Genomic DNA, 10,296 nt, shown 5'->3' on the forward strand with positions numbered 1-10,296 from the left:
AGCTGGAACTACAGGTGCACACTACCACGCCCAGCTAATTTTTGATTTATTGTAGAGATGAGGTCTCACCAAGTTGCCTGGGTGGGTCTCGAACTTGCGGGCTCAGGCAATCCACTCACCTTGGCCTCCCAAAGCGCTGGGATTACGGGCTGAGCTACCTGGTGAGTTTTTAGAGATTTTAAAGTCAATTGGTAGAAGTTTCAACCCCTAAGGTAATAGCTTGTCCCACTCAGGCCTCACAGCTTCCACCATGACTCTCATTTCCAATGAATGGCTGCAGAGACTGGCAGTCTCCCTGTAGCTGTGGACCCAGGCCAATCAGTCTGCCCCAGCCTGCCCTCTTACCTCCTTTCCTGCCCACTCTGTTGCCCAGGCTGGGCCCTGTCCCCAGCATTCACTGTCTTCTCTTCTGTGGATTGCCCTGGCCATGACCCTACCCTGTCTTGCTCCATACGCCTAAAACGGTTCACCCTCTCCCCGCTCCTTGGCAAGGACATTCTGGCTATTCCATACCACTTCCAAAAACAATACTGCAATTCTACCTCTTGCCCTGGCATGAAAGTGGAGATAGCTATTCACTCCCTAAATCCCAAAGGCTTGGACTGTCCTGAAGGTCCCAACCCCACCCCCCCGCAGGTTGAGGTTATGGTGGCTGTGAGAGTGCCACTGCACTCCAACCTGGATGACAGAGTGAGACTCCAATTAAAAAAAAAAAAAAGAAATACAGTAGTCTCTACTGACTACTACTTTTTAAAATCTTCTCACATAGCACTGACCCATCACACACTGGGGCAGGAGTACTTAACACCAGTCACTGGCAGGGCCAAGCTTTCTGCCCCTGTCTGGGGACCAGAAGGTCCTGGGAAGTAGGGGCTAGGGTTTCCAGAATGCTGAAGTGCAGTCCCTGCTAAGTCAAGTGTCAGCTGCCTCTTCTCTCTCCTCTGGCCCTATCTGTAAACCCTGCCCCCGCTAGCATCAGTTTTCCCTCTCACGCCCTCTGAGGACAACCTGGGACAGCTCCCAGAGTCTCATCAGGTAGCAGGAGTTGCCGCTCCTGAGAAGTAACAGCTAGATTTATTCCTGCCTCCCTAACACTTCTATTTGAAAGCTGCTCCCACTGCCACTGGGGCCAGCATAACCTGACTTCCTAGACCTTCTGGGACCCCATTTCCACCTCACCTGGTGTCATAGTCGCTGGAGTGCCTGTCAAACTTGTAGGTGGGTGCGAAGAGCAGGGAACCCTCCTGGAACTCTCGGAGTAGCGGGTCATGTCTCTTGGCAATGCTGAGCTGTAGATAAAGGCAAAGTCTCCATCTCCCAGTAGTCCTGACCCAAGGGCCCAGCACCAGACTCCATTCAAGGGACCAGCACACGCCATCACAAGTGGAGCAAGAGTCAACAGTGCTCTTCCACTTCCTCACTTCCCTGTGGTTGCCTCAGTAGCCCGCCCCCAACCCCAGGAGACAGCTGAATCCTTTTGGAAACATTATCCCCAAAGGCCCAGGGGAGGCAGCTGCGTGCCATTTCCCACTCCTTAGACCACAGGAACCAGGCTTTGAATTCCATCTCTAGGGAGGGTCACTAGCAGATATGTGTCAGAAGGAAATCTGGGTATCCAGGGACTTCCAAAGGGGTAGTATCCCATCCTCCAGGAGGCAAACAAGGCAAGGGATACAAGTGGGTTGATTCATGGTGATGGCCATAGTAGGCCAAAACCCTTCTGGCTCCCAATTATAAAGCACATCACGGCTATATCCTAGCTCCTCCATGAAAAGATCAGGCACTGGAAGGAGTTGTTGCCTCATCCCCAGGTGCTGTTAGCACCCTCTTCAGCTCACTCTTACCTCCACCCTCTCCTCCTCTGGAAAAGGAGAATAGCTGCCAGGAAACCTCAGCAATGCTCAGCAAACTTCACATGGATTGCCACTCTGGGCTCAGATCACCCCTCAGGGCCCCCCACGCTTTATACCTGATCCTTCTCCCACAGGTCACCGTAGCGCCGCTTTTTTATGGATTCCCGAACAAAGTGCAACCCAAAGTCCTCGATCCGAAAGTTCATGTCTCCGAACCAGAGAATGAGGCTTCAGGAAGAAAGGAGGGCAGCCTGAGGATTTGTGATGGAATCAGAGAAAGGGAGAGCAACAGTGGCTCAGGCCTACTCAATCCAAGGGCTGCTGAAGAGTGGAAAGCTCAAGGGGGGAGGGAAAAAGCCAGTGCTGGGAGAGGATGAGGTAAAGACAAAGGCACACATGAGTCCGATGGAACTGTTCTCATGGCTCCTAAACCACCACTCAAGCCAAAGAGACCAGCACAGAGGAGCAAATGCCAAACAGAGCAGGCTCTAGCCTTCCCTTTCTCTCCCTCAATGGGTCAGCAGGAAAGGTTGGGAAACAGCTATTGTGGTGACCTCAGGAACCACAGGGTTCTTGACCTGTTGGGAAGTGTTCAGGGTTTCTAGGCAGGACAGAAGGACTGGAGGAAGGGGACCCCAGGTAGGGAAAGCTGAGGGGAGACAGCAGATGGGGCATTAGAGAAGGGGCTGGGAGGAGGTGGGAGACAGAGCACTGACTGACTCTAGCCAAGAAGCAATGCCTGGGCAGAGGGTGCTAGCCTGGGCTGGCATGGGGGAGAAGGCAGGGATAACAATGTACAGATCCAGGCTTACTCATGGTCCAGGATGTTGGGGATATCTTGTCCCTCAAAATTCTGCATCTCCAGAATCCGGTCAAAGTGCTCCAGCCGTTGGTCATTGTTGGACATGTGCGGAGGCAGGTGGCAGTTGATAATGCTGACATAGTAGCCATAAAGCTTCATACAGATGTTGACTCCCCCTTTATTCCCCTGGTAGAACAAGCGCATAGAAGAATGGGAAGCGACTCTGAATTGGACACACCTCTCTTTTCACATCCTAGGCCTGAGAGGAGACAGTCCCGCCTCCCCCAGGGTCTCCCAGGGACAGAAACCCAACTTCCCAGGGTGATCTCTCCATGCAAAGCATTCAGCGCACCTAGCTTAGGTCTCAGGGATACCAAGCCCCTGAGGCAAAGTGATGAGTGTGCAGGGCACTGGGCTAGACAAATTGCCAAGGTTCATTTCACTTCCTTTCTTTTGCCCAGCTCTAAAGTTTCTAGCTCTTCCCAGCTCATGACTCAGACAACAGCTCAGTCCTTACCCAGAACCCGAAGAGGCCAGTGGGGGTGGATTTTGTAGAGAGAATCTGGATATAGGGCAAATGCTGATACTTGGCAAAGACCAGTAAGAGGATCCCCTGCATGCGGACATGGGAGACCTGAAGAAAGTGAAGGCAAAGGTCATTCATTAAACTGCACAGGCCAAGTTCATCCCTGCCAGGCCCTGTGCTAGGCAGAGAGAGGGTCCTCAACCCTGGGCAGCAGACTAGTACCAGTCAGTGGCCCATCAGGAACCGGGTCACACAACAGGAGGTGAGCAGTGGGCGAGCAGAGTTCTGCCTCCTGTCAGATCAGCAGTGGCATTAGATGTTCATAGGAGCATGAGCCCTATTGTGAACTGCCCATGTGAGGGATCCAGGTTGTGTACTCCTTATAAGACTCTAATGCCTGATGATTTCCCCCCAAACCTGGTCCATGGAAAAACTGTCTTCCATGAAACCATTCCCTGATGCCAAAAAGTTGGGGACCACTGCTCTAGAGAGCCCTGAGCCACATGCAGTGCCCTGACCCAGGGTCTATGATATCCCAGTTTGAGTCTCAGAATTTCACTTCTTTCCTTTCTTCCCTTCAGCTGTCAAAGGATACATTCTGGGAACTGGGCCTGGGGATGGAGGGGAGAGATGATGAGGCTGCCAGGGCACCCTGCCATTAGGAGGATACGGACTTTTTGGTCCCAGTTCTAAGCATGCCTAGGTGCTCTCTAACCAATGCTATCCTGTGATCCTCTGGGTACTCTTAGGCTGCAACCTTCGCTGGCTAGGGCCTCAAAAAGCAATGTGCCTTTATAGGACAGTGGCTAAGGATACTGGTTTTGAAGTCACCCAGATCTAGGTTCACATCCTGGCTCCAATTATTAGTATTTGATATTGGACAAGTTTTTCAGTGTATTTTCTCACTGACAAAGCAGGAACAGGAATAATACTATCTCATAGATGCTGTGAGAATTATCTGACAGTGATTATATTTTAGTTTAAGGATTCTTTTTTTGGGGGGGTAGGAATTTCATTCTCATCCAGGCTAGAGTACAGTGGCACACTGCTTACGGCCACCACAGCCTCAACCTGCTGGGCTCAGGAGATCCTTCTGCCTCAGCCTTCCAACTACCTGGAACCACAGGTGCACACCATCACGCCCAGCTAATTTTTTGATTTATTGTGGAGACGAGGACTCACCAAGTTGCCCAGGCTTGTCTTGAACCCCCTGAACTCAGGCTATCCTCTTGCTTCTGCCTCCTAAAGTACTGGAATTACAGGAGTTAGCCACTGATCTTGGCAGTTTAAAGATTCTTAAAAGTAAATGCAGAAGTGTGCTACTGCACTCCAGCCTGGCTGACAGAGACTCCGACTCAAAAAAAAAAAAGTAGGCCAGGTACGGTGACTCAAGTCTGTAATTCCAGCACTTTGGAAGGCTGAGGCCAGAGGACTGCCTAAGCCCAGGGGATCAAGACCAGTCGGGAAACTTGGTGAGACCTCGTCTCTACAATATATCAAAAAATTATCCGGGCATGGTAGCGTGTGCCTGTAGTTCTGGCTACTTGGAAGGCTGAGGCAGAAGGATGGCCTGAGCCTAGCAGGTTGACGCTGGGGTGGCTGTGAGTGTGCCACTGCACTCCAACCTGGGTGACAGAGTGAGACTATGACTCAAAAAAAAAAAAAAAAAGTAAATGCAGAGAAAGAACATGAGAGGTTTCTAGGGTATCTTGACTTGGCTGATGGTAATATGGGTGCGTAAACTTCCATCAAACTGTACACTTAATTTCTGCCTACATTTCAGGATGTTATAACACAATGAAAAACATTAAGAAAATATTCTCCCCCCAAAGCAAAACAAAACAAAACAAACTGTAGACTGTGTGCAGCTGGATGTCCATGAAGGCAATGTATAGGGAACAACAGTGAGTATGGAGGATACCGGCTCACAGGTTGGTGGGGGAATAGCTAATATCTACTGAAGTGCTTCCTATCTCATTCACTCTTCATGCCAACCTCATAAGGAATCACTGTCCCTGTTTTACAGACAAGGGACTGAGATTCAAGGAGGCTAAGGAACTAGCAGGTTATCTGCCTAACTTCATAAAAGGATGGGGACTGCCCAAATCCCTACTATCTGCAGCTGCAAAGGGTGCAGTGGGAATGGACCATATCCAGTGACCCTCCCTCTCAAGTTCAAGCTGTCTACACCCAGCACCCAAGTAGCTGTTTCCGGAGAATGAGGTCTAGAGGCCAAGGAGGAAATCCCCGGGTGGGGAGCATGTACTGGGGCCTTCCAGGAATTATGAAACTCAATCCCACAGGCCAGGAGGCCTAGCATAGTGGAGGAGTCAAAGCAGGGGGAACCCCAAACCCAGGACTGAGAAAGGGAGGCGTTAGAGCTTGAGGTTGGCCAGAGGTTACTACAAATGTGTCTTTCACCCCACCCTCCACCCTCAGTCTTCTCTCTCCCATTTACAAAAATATATAACAGAAGTAGGGGAAGGACTAGACTCCAGGGTTAGGACTGGAGCCAGGAAGCTGACAGAGCCTCAGAAATAGTTTCAAGCTTAATCCTAACCCCACAGAGCAAGTTTAAGTCACTGGGCTCCACCAAAGACATCCAAAAGACACTGGTTCACTTTGTGAAGGAACAGCAGGCAAGTAGGGAGTAGGTGGGTGGGGCTGAGGCAGGACAGTTAGACTGGGGAAAAGCAGAAGCCTTCTAGGGGACGTTTCAGCTGGAGAAATCAGGTGGGAGGAGCAGAAAGGACTAGCAGGAGGTTACTAGGAGCCCTGAAGATGTCAAAAGGGGCTTCTCAACATACACCTGGCAGATCCACACCCAAAGAATAGAGCTCACATGTCCTCCCTGATTCTAGACCGAGGGAAAGAGGTGCCAGGCCTCAGGCTGGCCTTCCAACCTCAGGAGGCCACATGGGTAGAATGGGTTGTTCTTGACACAAGCTGAGCTCACTTCCTTGGCTCAGTTCCATCCTGTCAATCCTTGCCAGTCAGCCAAGGTGCAAGGAGGTCTGTAGCCTTGGGAAGAGAGTGGGAGGTGAGAGTTCCGACCCCTGTGACCATCTCACTCCAAGTCTGCAGGAGAGGCATGTGGATTTGATTTGGAAGGAACCAAAGACTCTGGGGCGGGTATTTTGTAGCTTCATTAGGAGGACTAAACTTTGTATTCCTTTTCCCCCATTCTGCCCTCCTCTCAAAGACATACAGCTCTGGCCCCAGTACCCCCAGGCAAACTAAGGTAACAACTAATTCTGAAGAACCCAGGGAGGGGAAGAGAAGGAATTCTGATATTTCTAAGTAGCTGTGTATTAGGTGCTTTGTTTTTTGTGTTTTTTTTTTAGTTGGAGTCTCACTCTGTCGCCCAGACTGGAGTGCAGTGGCCGCTCCCGGCCACCGCAGCCTCGACCTGTTGGGCTCCGGCAATCCTTCCACCTCAGTCTTCCGAGTAGTTGGAACTACAGGTGCGCGCTATCACGCCTGGCTCATTTTGATTTATTGTAGAGATGAGGTCTCGCCAATTTGCCCAGGCGGGTCTCGAACCCGCGGTCTCAGGCAATCCACTCACCTCAGCCTCCTGAAGGCACGGGATTACAGGTTGAGCCACCGAGCCCGGCTCATTAGGTGCTTTGAATGGGAGTATGTGTCATCCTCCAGGTGTGCAAGGCACAAACACCTAGAGTCTTCCTGTGGATTTCTCAAAGTATGCTGGGGTCTCGGACTAAACTTTTACCCATCATATTTACCCTTTGCTAACCTCTGGGCCCCTAGAATTTGTGGTGTATGTCTCTTGCGATATGAGGACACCCTATGATACCAGCAGGCTAGTCATGGGATACCTGTCAGTCTTAGAGCTCACCAGCATAGCAATAAACTACAGAAGTTAAGAACCTGGGTGGCCGGGCTCAGTGGCTCAACCTATAAACCCAGCACTTTGGTAGGCCAAGGAGAGCGGATTACCTGAGCCAGTGGTTCAAGACCAGCCCGGGCAACTTGGCGAGATCTCGTCTCTACAATAAATCAAAATCAGCCGACGCGGTAGTGCGCACCTATAGTTCTGGCTACTTGGAAGACTGAGGTGGAAGGATCACCGGAGCCCAACAGGTTGACGCTGGGGTGGCTGTGAGCGTGTCACTGCCCTCCAGCCTGGGCGGAGTAAGACTCCAACTCAAAAAAAAAACAACAAGAACGTGGGTTATGAAGTTTGAAAGACTAGAATCCAAGTTCCAGATAGCATGTGTGACTTCTATACTTTGGTTTTATCTGTAAAACACCCCTATTTTAAGAGTTATTAAGATTTTAAAATTATATATATAAAGAGCTATTTAGTCTCATTCTGTTGCCCAGGCTGGTAGCCTCAACCTGCTGGGTTCAGGTGATCCTTCCGCTTCAACCTTCCCAGTAACTGGAACTACAGGTGTGCATCACCACACCCAGCTAATTTTTGATTTACTGTAGAGATGAGATCTTGCCATGTTACCCAGGCTGATCTCGATCCCATGGGCTCAGGCAATCCTCTTGCCTCCACCTCCCAAAGTGCTGATAAAGAGATACTTATAATGTTTACTTCTAAGCAAGCACTTGATAAATGGTAGCAATCATTATTATACTTAGAGATTTCAGGCTGGGCATGTGAGCAAAGATTATCAGCTTGCCCTGATCATGAGGTATCTCAAGTTGATGAGAGGTATCTGATGCTCTGGTATACCTCTCTTCCCAGGCTGGAAAAAATCTAGGTATTTTTAACCCTTGGAGACCTAGCTCACCTCTAGCTCCTCAGAAAGGCAAAAGGGAGGCAGAAGCCCTAGAGGTTCAGGTGCAAGAGTTTTAAACTTTTCAATAAATGGGAAGCAGCATGAAAGGGTAAGTGGGAGTAAGAGGAACACATCAGACCAAACAAACTGGGGGTTAGTGGAGGTGAGACACAGTTCTCAATTGCCTATGAACTTACAAGTTACCTTGATGAAGTTCAGAGGGGAAAGCACATCCATGAAGAAACTGCTCCATGGGTCTTTAAAGGCAGCATCAGAAAGGAGGCTTATGATCCCAGAATTCATTTCCTGCAAACTGACCATCTCAGGTCAAAGGTTCGTCCCCTGGCTGGAGGGTACTTCCTCTGCCACAGACATTCAGTGTTGTCCTCAGACTTTCAAGCCCTGGGTTGTGATGACCATGATGTCTCCCTCCCCTTGCTGACCTCAAACCCCTTGCCACTGCCGGGCCAGGACAAGAAATAAGGGACAGGCCCCAATGTAGGCTGAAAGGCCCTAGCCTTCAGACTCCAGAGTGAAGGAGGACAGGTAACAGCAGTTCCCCACGGGAAAACCTGGGACTGGTGACAGGGTCCTGCAGACACCTACCCAATGACATACATGTCCAGATTCAGGTTCTGGTTGTTCAGCTGAAGCAGGTCATTGAGGTCTAAAGGGGGAGCTGCTGAGGCCACGTTCCATGTCACGACATGTATGCTGTGGAAGGGATACAAAGGGAAGTTATGGAGAAAGGAGGAAAAGACCTTGTCCAGATAGTAGACAGGGGTCTAGGCCTGCTAATCGCTGTACCACAAACCTTTGCAGTCATAATGGGAAATGAAAATTTCTGTATCTGGTGGTGGCAATAGGGACAATAACTATACGTCCTTTGCATCACTGGTGTTCCTGGAAGCAGGAAATCCTCACCTGGACTGGCTCCTCCATGAAGGCTCACTGTTGCCCATATTTGGCAGCCCTGGTGCTGCTGACACTAGTAGAGCTGCCAAAGGGAACCCAAAGGCTTTTGGGTCAGGTCAGGAAAGAAATGGGTGGCTGGATAGTCAGGAATTTATTTATTTTATTCTATTTTCCTTTTTTTCAGAAGGAGTCTCACTCTGTCACTCAGGCTGGAGTGCAGTGGCATACTCAAAGCCACCTCAGCTTTAACCTGCTGAATTCAGGTGATCTTTCCACCTCAGCCTTTCAAGTAGCTGGAACCACAGGTGTGCACCACCATGCCCAGCTAATTTTTTGATTTATTGTAGAGATGAGATCTTGCCAAATTGCCTAGGCTGGTCTCAAACCCCTGGGCTCAGGCAATCCTCTCGCCTCGGCCTTCCAAAATGCTGGGATTACAGATGTGATTCACCAAGCCTGACTGATAGCTAGGAATTTATTAATCCCATCAGCTCCTCCAGGAATCCACATCTTAGTGATAATCTATGGCTCAGTCAGCAACTTCCCACCTCCACTTCTCAACCCAGAAGTTCCTCAGACCACCAGGAAGATCCTGGGGGTTTGAATTTCAGTTTGTGAGAAGCCTGGGCACTATGAAGACAGGAAACATTTTTAAATAACAGAAATGGGCTAGGCTCAGTGACTCAACCTGTAATCCCAGTACTTTGGGAGGCCGAGGTGAGTGGATTGCCTGAGCCTGTGGGTTTGAGACCAGCCTGGGCAACTTGGTGAGACCTCGTCTCTACGATAAATTTAAAATAGCTGGGTATGGTAGGATGTGCCTGTAGTTCCGGCTACTTGGAAGGCTGAGGTGGAATGATTGCTGCAGCCCAGCAGGCTAATGCTGGCTTGGCCGTGAGCATGCCACTGCACTCCAGCCTGGGCAACGGAGTGAGACTCTGACTCAAAAAAACAGAAAACAAAAACAGAGTGGTTGGGTGCAATGACTCATGCCTGTAATCCCAGCACTTTAGGAGGCTGAAGCAGGAGGACGGCTTGAGGCCAGGAGTTGAGGACCAGCCTGTGCAACACAGCAATGCCTCATCTCTACTAAAAAATTTTAAAAATTAGCTGTGTGTGGTGGTGTGCACCCACAGTCCCAACTACTTAGGAGACTGAGGTGAAGGATCACCTGAGCCCAGCAGGTCAGGGCTCCTGTAGCCATGAGTACACCACTGCACTCCAGCCTGGGCAATAGAGACTCTCACTTAAAAACAAACAAACAAAATAACACAACAAAACAAAAAAAACAGAGATAACACCACATTCCCTTTCTCATTCCTTCCTAGCAGATCCCTAGAGCACAACCAATTCTGTCAAGCCCTTCAGGGTGTCTAAGAAAAGGCTTCTGCTGGGCTTGGTGGCTCAGCCTGTAATCCCGTGCCTTTGGGAGACTGAGGTGAGTGG

General features: G+C 49.9%; 1 protein-coding gene across 2 annotated transcripts in view; it reads right to left on the bottom strand.

The window, feature by feature from the left end:
• INPP5K (inositol polyphosphate-5-phosphatase K) overlaps positions 1 to 10,296 on the bottom strand; it is a 23,880-nt gene that overhangs the window by 11,741 nt on the left and 1,843 nt on the right. The window contains exons 2-7 of one of the 2 annotated variants that reach the window (XM_008073362.2): positions 8,542 to 8,649; positions 8,140 to 8,248; positions 3,173 to 3,289; positions 2,666 to 2,841; positions 1,970 to 2,081; positions 1,180 to 1,289 (exon numbers count right to left, since the gene is read on the bottom strand). In XM_008073362.2, coding sequence (XP_008071553.1) covers positions 1,180 to 1,289; positions 1,970 to 2,081; positions 2,666 to 2,841; positions 3,173 to 3,289; positions 8,140 to 8,248; positions 8,542 to 8,649 — 732 coding nt within the window. The remainder of the gene's footprint in view (positions 1 to 1,179; positions 1,290 to 1,969; positions 2,082 to 2,665; positions 2,842 to 3,172; positions 3,290 to 8,139; positions 8,249 to 8,541; positions 8,650 to 10,296) is intronic. The other variant, XM_021706627.1, reaches the window with a different exon arrangement.

The sequence above is a fragment of the Carlito syrichta genome, unplaced genomic scaffold, assembly GCF_000164805.1.
Source record: "Carlito syrichta isolate Samal-C Ts95f unplaced genomic scaffold, Tarsius_syrichta-2.0.1 Scaffold315828, whole genome shotgun sequence".
Taxonomy (NCBI): Eukaryota; Metazoa; Chordata; class Mammalia; order Primates; family Tarsiidae; genus Carlito; species Carlito syrichta.